Raw genomic sequence first — 20983 nt, 5'->3', positions numbered from 1 at the left:
GACATAAACCCCTTTAACTTCTAGTACTTTTGTAATCTCTCTGTACAGAATGAGAATAAAAGAGTATTGTAGCCCCTATTATTAATTTTGCATTACAGACTTCTGTTTTTTGGAGAGTTCCCTTCCCCCCTTTTTTTTTCCTACTTTTTTTGTTTCTTTGAGGGCTTAATACTGATCTTTCATTTTTATTGGAATTTTTTTTTCAAAGCTGCTATGCTAAATAAGTGATACCTCTTTAGTAATATAGAGTTTAATGATTGATTTGAAAGAAAGTCTTAACCTGTATATTTAAAAGAGTGTAGAAGTTTATAGGGTATATAACATGCTGCTAGATTAGTATACTATTACGTAAAAGTTCCCAGATGGTATAATGCTAGGAGCAAAGCTAAGATGAAGGGTAAATAGCTAATTTCTTTAATTTTGCTTCCCACAAAATATGAGAGAATAGCTGTAAATTGTCCTTTTGGTTGCATATTTCTACATCTGTTCATATGTTTGACCGTCTTTTAGCCCCATCCTAGGTACTGTGGAAGATACAAAGATGTGGGAAGTACCTGCCCTCAAAGAGTTTATCTTCTATTTGAGAGTCCATAAGTTTAGGGAAAGAACAGCTATATGATGATTAGGCATAAATAAAGTACAGAAGTTCCAAGTACATGTGTATATAGAAGACTGCTTTTAGAAAGTCCTCTCTAGACTGGGCGCTGTGGCTCACGCCTGTAATCCAAACACTTTGGGAGGCCGAGGTGGGTGGATCACCTGAGATTGGGAGTTTGAGACCAGCCTGACCGACATGGAGAAACCCGTCTCTACTAAAATGCAAAATTAGCCCGCGTGGTGGCGTGAGCCTGTAATCCCAGCTACTCAGGAGGCTGAGACAGGAGAATCACTTGAACTCGGGAGGCGGAGGTTGCAGTGAGCCGAGATCGTGCCACTGCACTCTAGCCTGGTGACAGAGAGAGACTCCGTCTCAAAAAAGAGAAAGTCCTGTCTAAAAATTCATTGCATAAATAGAATTCTAAATATGTGAATGTTGGCATAATCAAAATTTGAATTTTGACTAAAATTTAAGGTTTGTTATGCCTTTATGAAATTATGTATTTATGAGACTTTTTGCAAAAAGAAACTAATTATTCCATTTTGAATCTTGACACCCCTTGAGAAAACTCTAAAATACTTACACTTATTGTTTCTATTCCTTTTTTTCTGTTAGGTTTTTTTGCAGTTCTCCAGATTCTATTGACTGTGTGTCAAACAAAGTGAGCAGCCAGCCTCTGGATGAAACTTCTGTCACAGATAAAGAGAACAATCTGCATGAATCAGAGTATGGAGACCAAGAAGGCAAGAGGCTGGTTGACACAAATGTAGCACATAATGCAAGTGATGACATGCCCAATAATCATATTCCAAGTGATCATATTCCAGACAAGGCAACAGTGTTTACAGATGAAGAGTCCCACTCTTTTAAGAGCAGCAAATTCACAAGGACCATTTCACCACCCACTTTGGGAACGCTAAGAAGTTGTTTTAGTTGGACTGGAGGTCTTGGAGATTTTTCAAGAACGCCAAGCCCCTCTCCAAGCACAGCATTGCAGCAATTCCGAAGAAAAAGCGATTCCCCCACCTCCCTGCCTGAGATTAGTATGTCTGACGTGTCTCAGTTAAAGAGCGAGGAGTCCAGTGATGATGAGGCTCATCCCTTACGAGAAGGGGCGTGTTCTTCACAGTCCCAGGAAAGTGGAGAATTCTCACTGCAGAGTTCAAATGCATCCAAGCTTTCTCAGTGCTCTAGTAAGGAGTCCGATTCAGAGGTAAGTCAAATCCTGAAGGCTTCCTTTTCAAATTTATATGTAAGAAAAAATAGATTGTTACTCAAATCATTGAGGAAATTTTTCCTATTTGTAAATGACGAGCTATATTAATTTTTTTCATTCTCAATTCTACTGTGCAGAAAGTTCACATTTTATTCATTTGAAGGACTTCTCCGTATCTTTCACATTTTAAACTCCAATACATGTAAATTAACTCTGTGTATTTCCTGAATCACTGTGTGTTCCACTGGTGGGTATCTCAAGGTGTGCCACAGTTAAAGCCTACGCAGAGTGATAATCTGTGAAATGAAAAATTATCATCAGTTTGTTTAAATCCTTAATATGCTCTTGAATTCAGATAACATTTAAGACCTTATAAGGGGCCAAGTGTGATGGCTCATGCCCGTAATCCCAGCACTTTAGGAGGCCGAGGTGAGCGGATCACTTGAGGTCAGGAGTTTGAGACCAGCCTGGCCAGCATGGTGAAATCCTGTCTCTACTGAAAATACAGAAATATTAGGCAGGCATGGTGATGGGCACCTGTGATCCCAGCTATTCGGGAGGCTGAGGCAGGATAATCGCTTGAACCTGGGAGGCGGAGGTTGCAGTGAGCCGAGATTGAGCCACTGTACTCCAGCCTGGGGGACAGAGCCAGACTGTCTCAAAAAAGAAAAAGAAAAAAAAAAAGACAGAGACCTTATAAGGAAGTGGCCCTGTTAATGCAATGTATCCATCTTAAGTTTTAGTTCTTCAGAAATGGATTTTCATTTACTCTTCTTATTCCTGCTAAACGCCTTATGACAAGACAAAACAGTAATACAAGTGATTTTGTAATTCTGTTTTAAATTAATAAAAGCATCCTAACCAGTTTTTTCTTCTATTAATATATAATGTATCTTGTATTCTGACATAAAATCAAAATTCCAAATAAGTACAGTCGTGTGTTACTTAACTGTGTGTTCTGAGACATGCATTGTTAGGTGATCTGATCTGGTCGTTGTACAAACATCATAGAGTGAACGTACACAAACCTAGATGGTCTACCCTGCTACACACCTAGGCTAGATGCTAAAGCCTTGTTGCTCTGAGGCTACAACTGTACAGCACGTTACTGAACTGAACATTGTAGGCAACTCTAACACAATGGTAAGTATTTGTGTGTCATACATAGAAAGTTATAGTGAAAATACTGAATATGCATTCCAAATATGCAGACCACTGAATACACGGTCTGCTGTTGAATGAAACATCGTTACACAGTACGTGACTGTACTGCTCGTAAGATCCAGTGATATATTTTTAAATGACATGTTGGCAGTAGCTTTTTTTAAACCTGAATTATCTCAGATTAACCAATATAACATTCCTTCTTTATCTTTATGAACTATAATAACCGACCAAGTTGCAGGAACAATTATAGCCATGGTAATATTTGACAGAGTTTTGATACCTGATAATTCCAAATATTGAACAGCATCTAATAAATCAGTATAGCTTTTATTTATTAAAGAAGAAAATATTTTATTCAAGTTCCCAAAGGAAAATAGAGATCTACTGGACTGAAATTGAAGAAAAAAGCCAAATTAAAATGTGTAAATAAGTTGTTTTCATTTGGAGAAAGCTGAAATGTATTCATATATTTGAACCCAAAATCTGTCCCCTGTGCCTTTTTTTACTTTTTTTTTTCCCCAAATCGGGTTAGGCTCAGAGACTTCCTTCTTATGTTTGTTGTTGTTGTTGTTGTTGTTTTGCGGCAGAGTCTCGCTGTGTCGCCCAGGCTGGAGTACAGTGGCACAGTCTTGGCTCACTGCAACCTCCGCCTCCTGGGTTCAAGTGATTCTCCTGTCTCAGCCTCCTGAATATTTGGGATTACAGGTGTACACCACCACGCCTGGCTAATTTTTGTTTTTTTGGTAGAGATGGGGTCTCACCATATTGGTCAGGCTGGTCTCGAACTCCTGACCTCAGGTGATCCACCCCCCCACCTCAGCCTCCTAAAATACTGGGATTACAGGCGTGAGCCACTTCACTCGGCCCTTAGGTTTTTAAGAGGCTGCCGAGCCATACTCTTGGCCGCCTTGGAGGCTTCTGCTTTTCTTTTCCCTTTCTTTCGCTTTGCCTTCGGTTGGTCCATCCTGCGTACTGTGCATACTGAACTAGAAGGCTGTTTCTTTTACTATGAACCTCCATCTTTATCTCGTCTTTGTCATTTCTACTTGGTACTGCATCTTCTCTTACTGCCGCTTGGGTACCACAGCGTTGGCTGTCTTGAACATCTTTCATAAAAACATCACTGTTAATTTGTAAGGATATTAAGTCTGCTGAGTTCCTTTGGGGTTATCTTTTTTATATTTCCAGCATGCATCTTACTGTTTCATTTACTTCGGAAGCGTTTAGCCAGGTTTTCCTGGGAAGCCTTATCAGCTCCCACGGTAGGCTGGTCATACTAATAGAATTCCTCATTTTGTCTTCCGGGCTAACCTTTTTTAATATACTAACGGTTATAGAAATATGAATCCTCCTCCCCTAGCCACACCCCCCCGAAAATTAACAAACTAAACAAAACTAGGAATCATTCATTAAGTCATCTCTTTTGCTGCCAGATATAGTAAACTCTTATTAGAATAAATAGTTTATTCTCAAAGAATTTGATGCTGACAGTTAACGTAAAATGATATAATCTTTCTTTGATTCAGAAATATTTCAGAAAGCTGTGATGCCCTTAGGGCATCATTTTGAATATCAGTTTTTATCCTATAGTTCAGAAGAAAATGCTCCAATATTAGAGCCTTCTGTTGGTAGTTCACTGTGAAAAGCAACACTCATAGATTCTGTGTTGAGTTCCTTGACAGTATTTGAGGTTGAAGTCATCTTAGGACCTTCCTTGTGATCTTCAGGAAATGATTTAGCCCAGAGTCACAATACTGTTAGCTATGAGCAAGGAATGTTAGGGTTTCTGTAAGGTATAACACAAGTTAATGGGGTGCTTTTCACTATTGGGTTTTTTTACTGCCCTTTGTTTTTTGTTTTTTTGAGTCTGTTCTGTTGCGTAGGCTGGATTGCAGAGGTACAATCTCAGCTCACTGCAACCTCCACCTCGCACGTTCAAGCGATTTTCCCCACCTTAGCCTCCCAAGTAGCTGGGACAACACACATGTGCCACCACGCCCAGCTAATTTTTGTATTTTTAGTAGAGACAGGATTTCACCATGTTGGCCAGACTGGTCTCAAACTCCTGACCTCAAGTGGTCTGCCCACCCACCTTGGCCTCTCAAAGTACTGGGATTACAGGCATGAGCCTCCACACCTGGTCTCATTGTCCTCTTTTTTTTGACTTTCATGGGAATGCAGATTGTAAGAGAACTCTCCGTCTATAGAAAAGTCTTATCTGATAGAAAATTGGGGGCAGAGGGTAGGTCTGAAAGTCATCACTAAAGGTGAAGTGCGTTTAATACAATACAACTCCACTTTAAAGTGGATACCTTTTTTTTCTCTTTAAAGTTAAACATGTTACTTGATTAAAAGAAAGGATGGAGCTGCACCTGTTCAACTTATTTTAGCTAGTAAGATGAAAACTGTTAACCACACATGTGTAACTCAACATTTTTACAGTAGGAGACTCGTGTTTTATCTGACTCAGCATTTTTACATCCTCTTCTAACAGTTCATAAAAGACTTTAATTTTAAATAGATATTTTATATAATTGACCTCTCCAGCTGAAATACCTTGCTAGCTTCTTCAATGAAATTGGCAAACATCATCCTTTCCATATTAGATTCATTTTCTTTTATTAACTCTCTCCCATGTTCTTATTTATTTTCCATTTTGTTGAATATTGGTTTGTTGTCATAAAAATTCTATAGTAAAAGTATAATTTTATTTTATATTTTGATCTGGGGACTCAAGGAATCTGATTGCAATATTAAGTTACTTGACAGTCAAAGTGACCAGACCTCCAAGCTACGTTTATCTCATTTCTCAAAAGACACACCTCTAAGGAACAAGGTAAAACATTTATTTAATTTTTTTTTTAATTTCAGAAGCAGTGTATGCTTACAACTATAAAATGAGAAATACAAGCAGAATTAAAAATTGAAATACCTGTAGTCTCTCATTTATATAAAAATGTCTGCTTTAAAACTTCATGCTTGACTGTAGGTGTTTAAGCTGTGAAACTTATTTTCTCTTGCAGTGTATGAAAGATCATTTTCTGTGTACTTTTAGTCATTAATGTGATGACTTTATAATATGCAGTTGTATGGGTTTGGCCAATCCTCTTATTTTTATCATTTACCCTAAATTGTTTTGCTCTAGCAAATAATACTGCAACCAAGATCTTGTGGATAAATATTTGAGGACATATTCTTGATTAGTTTGTAAGGATTCATTCCATGGAGTGGTGTTGCTGGTCCCAAGGCATGTATGATTTAGCATTGATACATAGTCCCAAGGCGTGTGTGATTTAGCATTGATACATACTGCCAAAAGGCCGCCTAGAAACTGTGTACCCGTGGTTTTTTAAATCCAAATATAGAAATATTTGTGTTACTACATAGTAAAGCATATTTTATATATTAAGCACAAATTAAAGCATATTTTATGTATTAAGTGTTCTTGTTCATCAGTATAAAAACACTATTTCCTAACTTAAAAGATGGATAAAAATCATAAACAGGTCACAAAAGGAAAAGTACCAATGGTTGATTAATAGATGTTTAACCTCATTTGTTTAACCATATGTTTAACCTCATTAGTAATCAAATAGTGCAAATTAAAATAATAAAATCATTTCTTGCCTCTTCATATTTCCAAAAAATGTTTTTAATTATACTCATTTTTTATGAGAGTATAGAATCACATATTTTAAAAGGTAAGTATTGGTCTGCCATTGCTAGAAAAAAATTTGAAAGAGTTCAAATAGGCCGGGCGCGGTGGCTCAAGCCTGTAATCCCAGCACTTTGGGAGGCCGAGACGGGCGGATCACAAGGTCAGGAGATCGAGACCATCCTGGCTAACCCGGTGAAACCCCGTCTCTACTAAAAAATACAAAAAACTAGCCGGGCGAGGTGGTGGGCGCCTGTAGTCCCAGCTACTCGGGAGGCTGAGGCAGGAGAATGGCGTAAACCCGGGAGGCGGAGCTTGCAGTGAGTGGAGATCCAGCCACTGCACTCCAGTCTGGGTGACAGAGCAAGACTCCGTCTCAAAAAAAAAAAAAGGAGTTCAAATAATTCAAACCAGTAAGTGCATTCTAGAACTTTAGCCTAAGGAAACGTTGAGAATTTAAATACAAGAATACTTAATACTGCATTAGTTATAATAGTGAAAAATTGGAAATAATCTAAATAACAATAAGGGAGTGAATTATTAAATAATCTTTGGTTTTAGCTCTTAGTGGTAGAAATATAGGTGAACTTTTTTCTGTTCTTTTTCTTGTATTTTTCTACCATGAGCATATATTATGTTTCTAGTACCATAAAAACTTTGTAAAATTGTAATACAGGCACTGCTTATCCATTTGAAAGAAGATGTCCGTCTCACACAATATAAATATAAATTCTACCGTAGTCAATATGGGTTGCTATAACAGAATACCAGAAACTGGATTTGCTTAAATGATAAATATTTATTTCTGACAGTTCTAAAGGCTGGGAAGTCCCAGGTCTAGGCACCAGCAGATTTGGTGTCTGGTGAGAGCCCACTTCCTGGTTTGCAGACAGATGCCTTCTTCCTGTGTCCTTACATGGTAGAGGGAGAGAACATCTCTTTTGTATCTCTTCTTATAAGGGCACTAATCTCATTCCTGAGGGCTCCACTCTCATGATCTAATCACCTCTCAAAAATCCCACCATCACATTAGGAGTTAAGCGTTAGGACTTCAACATGAATGTGGGGGGCACACAACGTTCAGTCCATAGCAAATTCCAATACATTAAAGATGCAAATATAAAATATGTAAATATGACATTTTTTAAAAATTTTTGAGCAAGAAGGCTTTTGCAGTCATATCTACTAACTTGAAAAGACATTCATTATTAGTGAAAAGGAAAAATATGTTATTAACAATATGTATAGTGGTGTTTTGTTTAAATACTTTAAAATATTCATATGCACATTTGCATGTTTGTGGTATCATATTAAGAAGTCTGGAAAGATACATGCAGAATAATTTACAATGATGGATATGACTGGAGATGTAGAAAGTACTTTTCCAAAAGGAGTTATGTCTAGATAGTAAAGCATCGTATTATTATTATTATTCTCAGAGATTTGCCTTGTCAGGGATTTAACTACCACTTCTGTTCTGGTGACCCTCCAGGTGAGCTCTCCCTGATACCCGTCTTTAATACCTAAAATCAAACTCGCGCCTTTTACCGCTATTTCTTCTCAGAATGTTTTGTATCTATTAAATAACATTATGTTATCTGCCACTTAGTTTCAGAATCCTAAGGTTGTCCTTTTTGTTCATAACTGTCAGTTTGATCCTTCTACAGCAGTTGGAGAAAAACAACCAAACGGCCGGGCGCGGTGGCTCAAGCCTGTAATCCCAGCACTTTGGGAGGCCGAGACGGGCGGATCACGAGGTCAGGAGATCGAGACCATCCTGGCTAACACGGTGAAACCCCATCTCTACTAAAAAATACAAAAAACTAGCCAGGCGAGGTGGCGGGCGCCTGTAGTCCCAGCTACTCGGGAGGCTGAGGCTGGAGAATGGCGTAAACCCGGGAGGCGGAGCTTGCAGTGAGCTGAGATCTGGCCACTGCACTCCAGCCCGGGCGACAGAGCGAGAATCCGTCTCAAAAAAAAAAAAAAAAAAAAGAAAAAGAAAAACAACCAAACATTGATACCTCTCCAAATTCTAACGTTTATTTCTTTGTCTTCTTTTTTTCTCCCCATCACCAACACATATTTAAGGATTTCATCTTTACTGTGTGAAACTTTAACTTTTTCATTCTTTATACACACACTGCCAGATTCGTATTGTAAACCTTTTTTAATATACCTCATTCTTACTATCCTGAGAAACAATAACAAAACTTCATTGTCTCCATTCTGTCCACAGGGTAAAAATCAACCCTTAGTAGAAACAGCCTAAATGTCAGTAGAGGTTTGTTTAAGTAAGTTATGGCATATATATACGATGGAAGAACAGGCAACCTATTCAAAATAAAATTCTATTTCCTGTGAACTGAAAAAAATCTCTAAGATACATCATTAAGTGGAATCAAGATACACTAAGTGAGAAAAATGAAGTGCACAACAGCGTGTATTATGCTGCCAGTTCGTGTGTATGTGTGTGTGTGTGTGTGTGCACGTGTGAGTCTGGATGCACAGGAAGCTGGGAGCAGCAATTGCCTCTGGAAAGGGAGGCAGTGAGAGAGATTCATTTTTTTCTCTGTTCCTTTACAAAAGAGAGAACTTTTAAATTTTATGCCAGGTTTACTGTTACCCGTTAAAATAATTCATGATGACTTCTGTAATAGACGTTTATAAATAGCACATTTTTACCATTGCTTACGGGTTATTTTGTTCTTATGTATAAAGAATAGTTTGACCGGTCGCGGTGGCTCACACCTGTAATCTCAGCACTTTGGGAGGCCGAGGTGGGTGGATCACGAGGTCAGGAGATCAAGACCATCCTGGCTAACACAGGGAAACCCCATCTCTTCTAAAAACATAAAAAATTAGCCGGGCATGGTGGCAGGCGCCTGTAGTCCCAGCTACTCAGGAGACTGAGGCAAAAAAAATGGCGTGAACCCGGGCATTGGAGGTTGCAGTGAGCTGAGATCATGCCACTGCACTCCAGACCGGGCGACAGAGCGACACTCCGTCTCAATAAATAAGAATAGTTTGAAATTAAAGTTAGTTGCTTTAACAGAATGGTCTTAAAATGGGTGTTTAATCTTTAGGTTCCTGGGCTATATAAGTCCATTTCTGCAGACTCTCTTTCTACAACCAAGATCAAACCTCTCGGACCTGCCAGAGCCAGTGGGCTGAGCAAGAAGCCAGCAAGCATCCAGAAGAGAAAGCATCATAATGCCGAGAACAAGCCGGGATTACAGGTCAAACTCAATGAGCTCTGGAAAAACTTTGGATTTAAAAAGTGAGTTGCCTTATTTCTTATTCTGAAACAAGATAAACTATTATTTTCTGTAATTTCCATCCCTTTCTCCCAACTCTTTCTAGTTTCGTATGAGTCAATTTTTGTTTCTCTCACCATAAAATAATTATTTTTCTCTCCTCCCTTTAACTGATTCTTTATACTTAATTTCAATTTCTATACCTTCTTTTCATAAAAAGACGGCAAACTAAAAAAAAACCAGTTTTCAGTCTGGTTTTGGGGTCTCTCTGATGTTGAGCAAATTGCTTTCCTAGGCCTTAAGTCTCTTGCCTTCCTTTTTTTATCTCTCAGGATTGTAAAAAGAAAAAAAATTTATTTTATTTTATTTTATTAAGACAGAGTTTTGCTCTTGTTACCCAGACTGGAACGCAATGGTGCAATCTCCGCTCACCACAACCTCCGCCTCCCAAGTAGCTGGGATTACAGGCGTGCGCCACCATGCCTGGCTAATTTTGTATTTTTAGTAGACACGGGGTTTCTCCATGTTGGTCAGGCTGGTCTCGAACTCCCAACCTCAGGTGATCCCCCCGCCTCGGCCTCCCAAAGTGCTGAGATTACAGGCGTGAGCCACTGCGCCTGGCCGAAAATAAGATTTTAAAGAAGGGGCAGAAGTACAGTGCTATATCATACTTCTCTAATGTATCAGTCTTAAAATGGGGAGACTCATTGGGTTTATATGATGAATTTGCCAGATTTGCAGTGTATGTGGCCAGCACTGTTTTAAAAGAATTCATCCTCTATATAGTTAAATTTTTGTTAACCATAATGCTTCCTTCTGTTAGACCACAAAATTAGCCGCAGAGTAGCATTACCTTATAACTATTTTCTCATTCTCAATAAAAGAAACGTGCTAAGTTTAATAAAAGGTTTTTTTAAATTATATGGAACGATAGGATTAAACCTTACCTAATAGAAATATTGTTATAGATGAGGTGGTATGAGTGGGAAACACTTTGTAAATAAGAGCTGGACAATCGTTTCTTATTTTCCATTGTGTAAAGTCTAGGATTAAACCATATGACAGCAGTTTTCAAATGTTTTGTTTTCAGGGATGCTTTATACTCTTAAAAATTATTAAAGGCCCCAAAACACTTTGGTTTATGTAGGTTGTATTTGTCAACACCCATCATAGAAATTGAAATGAACATTTAAAAATATTAATTTTAGGCCGGGCGCGGTGGCTCAAGCCTGTCATCCCAGCACTTTGGGAGGCCGAGGCGGGCAGATCACAAGGTCAGGAGATCGAGACCATCCTGGCTAACACGGTGAAACCCCGTCTCTACTAAAAAATACAAAAAACTAGCCGGGCGAGGTGGCGAGCGCCTGTAGTCCCAGCTACTCGGGAGGCTGAGGCAGGAGAATGGCATGAACCCGGGAGGCGGAGCTTGCAGTGAGCTGAGATCTGGCCAGTGCACTCCAGCTTGGGTGACAGAGCGAGACTCCGTCTCAAACAAAACAAAAAAAAAAATTAATTTTAAAATAACGATAAGCCTATTACATATGAATGTAGAGAGTACCTTTAAAAAATAAATAGCTATATTTTCCAAATCCCCCTAAAAGGTGAGAAAAGTGGCATGGTTTTACATTTCATTTTGCAAATCTTTACTGTCTACTTTGCAAATCTTTACTGTCTGGCTTAATAGAACTCAGCTGGATTCTTATATCTGCTTCTACATTTGATCTGTTATGATTTGGTGTTTTCGTTGAGTATATGAAGGAAATAGACATATTTGTAGTTAGAAAATATATATTTTGATAGCCCTTTTAGATAATGGTAAATTTTCTTCTCTGCTATTATGTCTAAATTCAACAACTTGTAGTTTCTTAAGGTTAGTTGTAGTGTAGAATATGAAACCATATCAACTGACTTTTTATACTCTGTGTCATATTACAGTCCACTGGTGTACCTTTCTTCTGTTGCCTAGGGTGGAATGGCACAATCATGGCTCACTGTACCCTTGACCTCCTGAGCTCGAGCAGTCCTCCTGCCTCAGCCTCCTGAGTAGCTGGGACTACAGGCGTATGCCACCACCCCCAGTTAATTATTTAATTTTTTGTTGCAGGTGTGAGTCACTTTGCCTGGCCTACACTGGTGCACTTTTAATGCATCCTTTACATGTAACATCATGAGTTGGTCCTTTGGAAAATATTGGTTCATTGAGATGTACTTCCAAATATTGATATATTTTATTATACAATATAAGAAAAAAGTCGCAATCAACAAAGCCTTTAACATTGGAAAACCGTTGCGTGGCAGATATGTTTTCCAAAATTTTAACTTTCATTTGAAAGCTTGAATTTTATCATTAGCAACAAATGCTGTTAATGAGCCAGCACGCCTGGCCCCTTTTTGTTCATTTTAGAGAAGTCCTGAATGACCTTAATGTCACATGCTTTTACTTGAGATAAACTATCATACTTCTATACACAATAGAAGTGTTTTGTTTGTGCTTTCCATTTTGCCACAGAATATTAAAAAGCATACCAAAAAATTAGCCGAGCGTGGTGGCATGTGCCTATAGTCCCAGCTTCTCAGGAGGCTGAAGTGGCAGAATTGCTTGAGCCCAGGAGGTGGAGGTTGCAGTGATTGCGGCACTGCACTCCAGCCAGAGTGCAATAGAACGAGACCCTGTATGAAAAAAAATTTTTTTTAAATTTTGAAGTATACCAAAGTGTTGAGATTTAATGAAATTAGTGATTTTTACTGCTTCCATCAATAACATTTTTGAGACTTCTTTAACTACAAGTGCACGGAGGTGGAGAATACAAATAGTCCTGGTATGACTTGTACAGTGTGATGCCACCGTCCTGATTCACACTGAGTTGTCAGCAGTTTCACTCAGTTCTGCTTTAGCAACATCCATACAAGTGTCAGCACAGTGGAAAGGAGGAACAGAGTCTGAATATTGTAAGAATAGTTTTGATCTTGGAAACCTGTTGAAAGGATCTTGGGACTCTCCAGGGGTCATGGAACATGCTTTGAAAACTGTTGCTAGAGAGAAATTAAGGGTGCAACAGTATTCTTAAATGCTTTTGAGAAAAAAAGACTTACTGCTATTTAATTTTTGTTGACAGGAGATAGAATTACCTGTAATATCTTCATAACAGCATTAATTTTTATAGATAGCTTCCTTCCAGAAAAGAAAAAAGAAAAAACAACTGAGAGGAGAATAAAAGATAGAGCTTAGGCCAGACACGGTGGCTCACGCCTGTAATCCCAGCACTTTGGGAGGCTGAGGCAGGCTGATCACTTGAGGTCAGGAGTTTGAGACCAGCCTGACCAGCGTGGTGAAACCCCATCTGTAGTAAAAATATAAAAATCAGCCAGACGTGGTGGTGCAGGCCTGTAGTTCCAGCTACTCGGGCTGAGGCAAGATAATCGCTTGAACCCGGGAGGTGGAGGTTGCAGTGAGCCAAGATCATGCCACTGCACTCCAGCCTGGATGACAGAGCAAGGCTGTCTCAAAAAAGAAAAAAAAAAAAAGGTAGGGCTTCACCAGGGCTTAACCATTTGTTCCTGCTTCACTTATATTGGTTCTTAACCATACTTGAGAAGGGCACTAAGGAGAAAAGAATTAAAGTATTGGAATCATTCTGCCTTAGCTAATACATTGAGTGGTGGCCCAGTACCTACACTGAATGGTGATTTTGAAAGCAAGAAGAGGCGCTAAGAAGTGAGACTCCAAATTTATGGGGAGTGCTCACAGGAGAAGCTGATTGTGTTATATAATGCACTGAATGAGATTATACAGTAAACGGTCTTATCCTCTTCATATCCCTCTATTTTGTCCAGGTAGAATATTTCTTCTCTCATAATCAGTACCCTAAAAATACCAAATTTATTTTATTGTATTTTGCAGAGATTCCGAAAAGCTTCCTTCTTGTAAGAAGCCCCTGTCCCCAGTCAGAGATAACATCCAACTAACTCCAGAAGCAGAAGAGGATATATTTAACAAACCTGAATGTGTGCGTGTTCAAAGAGCGATATTCCAGTAAATACAGACTGCTGGGATGCTTTTGCCTGCAAGAGAATCTGATCAATTTGAAGTCCCTGTTTGGGAATGAGGCACTTATCAGCCTGAAGAATTTTTTTTCAATCTGTGCCATTTTAAAAATAGAATACATTTTGTATGTTAACTTTATAATTGGGTTGTGGTTTTTTTGCTCAGCTTTTTATATTTTTATAAGAAGCTAAATAGAAGAATAATTGTATCTCTGACAAGTTTTTGGAAGTTTTAATGTTAATTGGGAAAATCCCCTGGGGTTTATAAAAATCTACTCTAAATATTTCTGTAATGTTGTCAAGTAGAAAGATAGTAAATGGAGAAACTACAGTCCTAGAGGAAATCACTGTGTTTCTCCAGGCTTTAAAGTTTTCCACTTGCCTTTCCCATCTGTCCTTCAGGGTTGAATTGAAAATAAAGTTGAGATGGGAGGGGTAATTGGAAGGGTTAAAGATCATTACACAAATGAGACATTGCTCTCTTATCCCTGAAGGTTTTGGTTGGATTATAGGTTGACACTGAAGGAAAATTTTCAGCATCATATGAAAGGAAGTACTTCTTATATCATTAATATTTTTAACTTCAAAATAGCCTCAGTTTTAATATATATATTTTGAAGTGTGGGCTAAAGCTTCCTTAACATATATTTAAAACTAGTCCCCTGAACACTGCATAAGATACTAAATCTGCAAGGTCTGTGACATGTACTCTCTGCAAAGAAATGGGCAGATGCATGGAAAGAGAACCAGCTGCTAATTGAGGATTTGAAGTGACAGGAATTAAAGGAATTCTAAAAGTATTTGTGATACAGAGGATAAAGGAAAGAGCCAGAGTATTTATATTTTTAAGTGAGATTCGGTAGAGGACTCTAGGAAAATGAGATCAGAATGGAATAAAAGCTAACTAAAGCTATTACAAAATAAAAATTAAAACCCAAAAAGGCCCAATCTAAAAAAGACCTAATCCAAAGAACAAACGCAGATTTGAATTCTCCATGCATGTTTCCTGTTATAAAACAAATTAGGAATGTGAAGCAAACATTGTCTACAAATATTTATCCCCTCACTCACTAAAAATGCTACTTGACAGAAAAGGAATAAGACAAATCCACAAGGGTTAACAGAATGGAAGAAGTGACATCAGGCAAGGAAACTGATGGATGAGTAGTAAGTGACTTAACAAAGAAATGATCATTGTCAGTGGCAGAAGACTAGAAGAGGTAAAAGACAAATGGAGACATGCAGATTCCTCTAAAGCCAGAGGTGCAGAGTAAGACTGGAAATAGGATTGGTTTTGGAAATCTTTAAAAATCGTGAGGGAGAAGGGGCAGATGGCAGCCGTGCCATAGTTTCCAATCTCCAAATCACCATATAATAGCAACTGGATAGCAAAATAAAAATCCATGAGCAACGTAAGTGGGTGAAGATAGCCACAAGACCACAAGCTGGCATTGGCATCAGTTCAGGCAAAGCAGAGTGAGGAAACGGCATCTAATGACCTGAGAACAGAACCTCTCAGGTCATCACTGAAACAGCAGGCCAGGTTGAAAACAGCACTCAAGTGGGAGAGGCTTTGCCCATTTCAAATGTGGGTGAGTCCAAGAGGCTTGTATTAAGGTCTGAAGGACTGAAGCAAACTAGCTCCTAGGAAGTATTAGAACTGATTCACTGAGTTCACCAAGATTCTTCCAGTACAGGGTTCCCCACAGAAGAGAAACTGCTGGGGGGAAGCCAAATTGAAGAAGAGAAAGATGAAGAGAAGTTCCAAATACAAGTAGAATAGGGAATCGTCAACCAAAATCTCTCAGGAGAATACTGGTTTTGAACACTTAAAAAGAACCTTAGAGAAGTTCCCATGAATCATGTTTCCTTCTCAAAGTTTAGGAAACAGAATTTTACTTAAAAAGAAACTAAGGAAAGTTTTTAGATGAATCTCATACAAAGTTATTTTAATGAAAAGAAAGAGTAGAGAAGATTTCTGGACAATGAAGATGTATCAGAAAGATAGGTCCACAGAGCAGAGCAAAACGTGTTTGTTTAAAATGTGCTAACAGATATTAGAAAGATGATATAAAATATGACAAATTTAGGATTACAAGAATCAGAAATAAGAAGCTCAAGAAAGCATTGGAAATAAAAACATCAGAGATGCAATATAAACACTATGGATAATGTCTTTAAAAAGAGGTAAAAATAAAAAGGAATAAAAAAATCAATTTTTGTTTAATTAGAAAATGACAAAGAAGACCCAACATACAGATAATGGGAATCTGAAACAACAAAACCCTATAATTTTAGAAAATGTTTTATTTAAATATATAAAACAATATTTTAAAAGTAAACTCTGGTACCTAAGCAGCAGCTAACACCAAGACATAAATAATATAATACTTTAAAGGAAGAAAACTTTGGCTAGGCAAAACCAAGTGAAATGTGAGGTGATGATTAGACTTTCTTCACAATTATACTTTATGCCTGAAGAAAATGGAGTGATCATTTTCGAATACCCAAAGAAAAATGTGAGCTGAGGTTTTCATATCTAATAAAATTATAAGTATAAAAGGCTGGCACAAACTTATCCAACACAGAAAAATTTGGGAAATGGGAAATGTTCCCTCAAGTGGTTTATCAGGAACTTCAGAAAATGAGCTCCAGATAACCAAAATGACTAGAGAAATAGTGACAGACTGGTGGTGAGTATTAAACGTATGTTGCTTATACACTTAAAACTAAGAGTTAAAGCATCATATGTAAAAGCATATGCAAAAACATTTGGTTTAGCTAGTGGTAGTCTGATATTTTGGGACTGTGTGTATACTGTGGAATAGAATAATTACTATTTATAGGATATTTGAAATCCTGTTTTCTTGAGAATCAGGGTCCTTTTTTTTCAAGATGGAGTCTTGCTGTGTCACAATCTCAGCTCACTACAACCTCCACCTCTCAGGTTCAAGTGATTCTCCTGCCTCAGCCTCCCGAGTAGCTGGGATTACAGGTGTGTGCCACCATACCCAGCTTCATTTTTGTATTTTTAGTGGAGATGGGGTTTCAACATGTTGGCCAGACTGGTCTCTTAACCTCAGGTGATCCACCCACCTCAGCCTCCCAGAGTGCTGGGATGGCAGGCATAAGCCACTGCACCCAGCCTGGAACCAGGGATTTTAATGTGAGAAAAAGGAGAAAGAGAATACAGAACATGTAATTTTTTGGGGGAAAAAAAAAATCCTATGGCTATGAATTTAAATTGGACGTAGTGGTATAAATTCATGAATGTATATTGAATACATTTAGATATGTGTGAATACACACATTCATCAGTTTGTACCAGTATGTTCAATACAAATTTATAACTATCAGGATGTTTAGCACATCAGCTTGTGGTTTTAAAGTACCTTTTTGGTTTTTTCATTAAAACGAGGATTTGGGGAAAATAGTCTGGCAGGAAATGTAAAAGATAAGCCTAAGACATCTTGTCACAACAAATAGAGGGGCTGGGTGTAGTGTCTCGTGCCTGTAATCCCAGGACTTTGGGAGGCCAAGGTGGGTGGATCACCTGAGGTCAGAGTTCGAGACCAGCCTGGACAACATGGTGAAACCCAGTCTACTAAAAATACAAAATTAGCCCAGAGTGGTGGTGCATGCCTGTAATCCCAGCTACCTGGGAGGCTGAAGCAGGACACTGACTTGAAACCCGGAAGAGGAGGTTGTAGTGAGCCGAGATTGGACCATTGCATTCCACTCTGGGCAACAAGAGCGAAGCTCCGTCTCAAAAAACCAAAACAAGGCCGGGTGCAGTGGCTCACGCCTGTAATCCCAGCACTTTGGGAGGCCGAGACGGGTGGATCACGAGGTCAGGAGATCGAGACCATCCTGGTCTACACGGTGAAACCCCGTCTCTACTAAAAAATACAAAAAACTAGCCAGGCGAGATGGCGGGCGCCTGTAGTCCCAGCTACTCGGGAGGCTGAGGCAGGAGAATGGCGTAAAACCCGGGAGGCGGAGCTTGCAGTGAGCCGGGATCGCGCCACTGCACTCCAGCCTGGGCGACAGAGCCAGACTCCGTCTCAAAAAAAAAAAAAAAAAAATAGAGATTAACAAAGACTGCTAGGTGATTTCCAAAAGATTCAAGAGCCAGTTTAAAGGGGCCCCCACTGTGCAAATGTGGGAAACTTTGGTCTTCAAAGAAGATAACTGCAATTTATTAAAACCCATCATAAACATTAAGAATAATTGGTCACCTTGTAGGATGACACCTTGTAGGATGATGGAGTATTCGTTGTCTTGAAAACTTGAAGCAAAAAAAGCATTTTTCCTTTCTTTCCTCTATGAACAGTACAACTGGATAACTAAATGGCAGATGAAGAAACTATCTCTTTCTAGTGTTCTAATAATTAAGAAAAGGTCATATCATTTTTCATTACCCAGTGGATCAATAAATTTGGGTTTTGTGCATCAATTGCTATAACATCACAAAAAGGCCGGGCATGGTGGCTCACGCCTCTAATCCTACCACTTTGTGAGGTCAAGGTGGGAGGATTGCTTGATCCCAGGAATTTGAGACCAGCCTGGGTAGCATACTGAGATCTCATCTCTACAAAAAAAAAAAAAAAAGTTTTAATTAGCCAGGCGTCGTGGCATGTGCCTGTATTCCCTGCTACTCCCATGGCTAAGATGGGAGGATCACTTAAGCCCACCAGATTGAGGCTGCAGTGAGCTGTGATTGTGCCACTGCACTCCAGCCTGGATGACACAGCAAGACCCTGTCCCAAAAAAAAAGAAAAAAAAAAGACAACCAGACATTTTATGCCTGCTAATGAAAGAACTCAGTATCACCTATCACCTATTTTTTGCTACAGAAATTAGAAATGAGTCCGATGATGCCTCTGGGTTCAGCTGCCTGCTACACTGCAGGAGATCCAGAGGACAGTGGAACGTGTTGAACTGAAGCATGAGTGTACGACTAGCAAAATTCAAACTTGGGAGGCTCGGGTGGGAGGATCGCTTGAGCCCAGGAGGTCAAGGCTGCAGTAAGCTGTGACTGCATCACTCAACTCCAAACCCGGTGACAGAGTGAGACCCTGTCTCAAAACAAAAACGAAACAAAACAAAGCAAAAAAAACTCTAGTTGAATTCTTACTCTGTTATGCAGAGGCCCCATCTTCCTTTCATGCTGTGTCCCAGATAAGCCAGCGCTAGCATTGTGGCTGTCCTGGGGCCCTCCCATCTATCCTTCGAATTCAGGCTACTTTTGCCCTGCAGTCTTAACCCTCTAATGTTGTTTGTTTGTTTGTTTGTTTGTTTGTTTGTTTTGAGATGGAGTCTCACTCTGTCACCTGGGCTGGAGTGCAGTGACATGATCTCAGCTCACTGCAACCTCTGACTCCCGGGCTCAACCTATTCTGCCTCAGCCTCCCAAGTAGCTGGGATTACAGGTGCCTGCCACCGTGTCTGGATGATCTTTGTATTTTTAGTAGAGACAGGGTTTCACCATGTTGGCCAGGCTGCTCTTGAACTCCTTACCTCAAGTGATCTGCCCAACTCAGCCTCCCAAAGTGCTGAGATTACAGGCCACCACACCCAGACCAGCCCTCTAACGATTTAAAGGAAAGTTATGATTTTGTAGATTATCCGGTTTTTATTGTTATTAATGTGAGAATGAATCTTTTTTCCAGCTTCCTCCATCCTAGGCAGAAATAAAGTCCCAAATCTTTGTTTTTTAACTGGTCATAGAGGACCAGTCGCCATCCTTTATTCATTCCTTGATCATCTCAGGCTACAGAAGTCTAGGGATAGAGCTATCTATAACATGACCAGAAAAATTAAGTGGACTGTAGCATAATCACATATTTGAAACAGGTAAGTGAGTCATCTGTGGCTAGAGGCAAGTCCTGATCACTTCCCTATTCTACCCCAATACTCAACTTACTGCATTCAGATGTTGCTTAATGGCTAGATACGGCTTTGAAGGTTATGCTTTTATTAAATATGTCTGTTCAATTTTACAATGGAAAATTCTGAAGATGGATGGTGGTGATGGTTGCACAATATGAATATACTTAATGCCACTTAATCATCCACTTAAAATTGTTAAGATGATAAAAAATTATATATATTTTACCCCTATAAAAAGATTTTTAAAGGCTGGGCGTGGTGGCTCATGCCTGTAATCTCAGCACTTTGGGAGGCTGAGGTAGGCGGATCACCTGAGGTCAGAAGTTCGAGACCAGCCTGGCCAACACGGTGAAACCCCATCTCTACTAAAAATACAAAATTAGCTGGATGTGGTGATGCATGCCTGTAATCCCAGCTACTTGGGAGGCTGAGATAGAAGAATCGCTTGAACCCGGAGGCGGAGGTTACAGTGAGCCAAGATCATACCACTGCACTCCAGGCAGGGCTACAAGAGCGAAACTCTGTCTCAAAAAAAAAAAATTTTTTTTATTAAGTTTTACAATCAAGTACAAAATAAAAGCATTGTCCATCCTTGTTTCTCAAAAACCCAGAAAGATCTTGGTAATCTCGTCAGCCTTCCACATTCTTATGATTCAGTGACTTCTCATACCAGGCACTGTATGTTGTATAGCACCTAAAGTCTTTCTAAACACAGTTCAGTGTGTTTTATTTATTTATCTATTTATTTATTTAAGACGGAGTCTTGCTCTGTCACCAGGCTGGAGTGCAGTGGCGTGATCTCGGCTCACTGCAATCTCCATCTCTGGGGTTCAAGCAATTCCCCTTGCCTCAGCCTCCCGAGTAGCTGGGACTACAGGAGCGCACCATCATGCCTGGCTAATTTTTTGTATTTTAGTAGAGACAGCGTTTCACCATGTTGGTGAGGATGGTCTCGATCTCCTGACCTCGTGATCCGTCCGCCTTGGCCTCCCAAGTGCTGGGATTGCAGGTGTGAGCCACCACCACGCCCAGCCACAGTGAGTTTTCTTTAACACTCACTGGCTCATGGTTTAGGGGAGGCAGAAGAGCTGAAAGAACTCCAGCTAGGGATCAGAAGACTTGGTCTGTAATTATGACTTGCCTAAAACTCTAAGTGA

The 20983-nt window shown here is 39.4% G+C and overlaps 1 protein-coding gene across 3 annotated transcripts in view; it reads left to right on the top strand.

The window, feature by feature from the left end:
- The window catches only part of EXO1 (exonuclease 1), a 39029-nt gene extending 24764 nt beyond the window's left edge, over positions 1 to 14265 (top strand). For all 3 annotated transcript variants that reach the window (XM_033200783.1, XM_033200784.1, XM_033200782.1), the window contains exons 12-15: positions 1214 to 1811; positions 5719 to 5817; positions 9720 to 9913; positions 13792 to 14265. In XM_033200783.1, the coding sequence (XP_033056674.1) occupies positions 1214 to 1811; positions 5719 to 5817; positions 9720 to 9913; positions 13792 to 13927 (1027 nt within the window). In that variant the 3' untranslated portion in view covers positions 13928 to 14265. The remainder of the gene's footprint in view (positions 1 to 1213; positions 1812 to 5718; positions 5818 to 9719; positions 9914 to 13791) is intronic.
- Positions 14266 to 20983: the final 6718 nt, after the last annotated feature.

Source organism: Trachypithecus francoisi, unplaced genomic scaffold (genome assembly GCF_009764315.1).
Source record: "Trachypithecus francoisi isolate TF-2019V2 unplaced genomic scaffold, Tfra_2.0 Lachesis_group5, whole genome shotgun sequence".
NCBI lineage: Eukaryota > Metazoa > Chordata > Mammalia > Primates > Cercopithecidae > Trachypithecus > Trachypithecus francoisi.
Note: the sequence above shows the minus strand (reverse complement) of the source record. Positions and strands in the feature narration are given on the sequence as shown.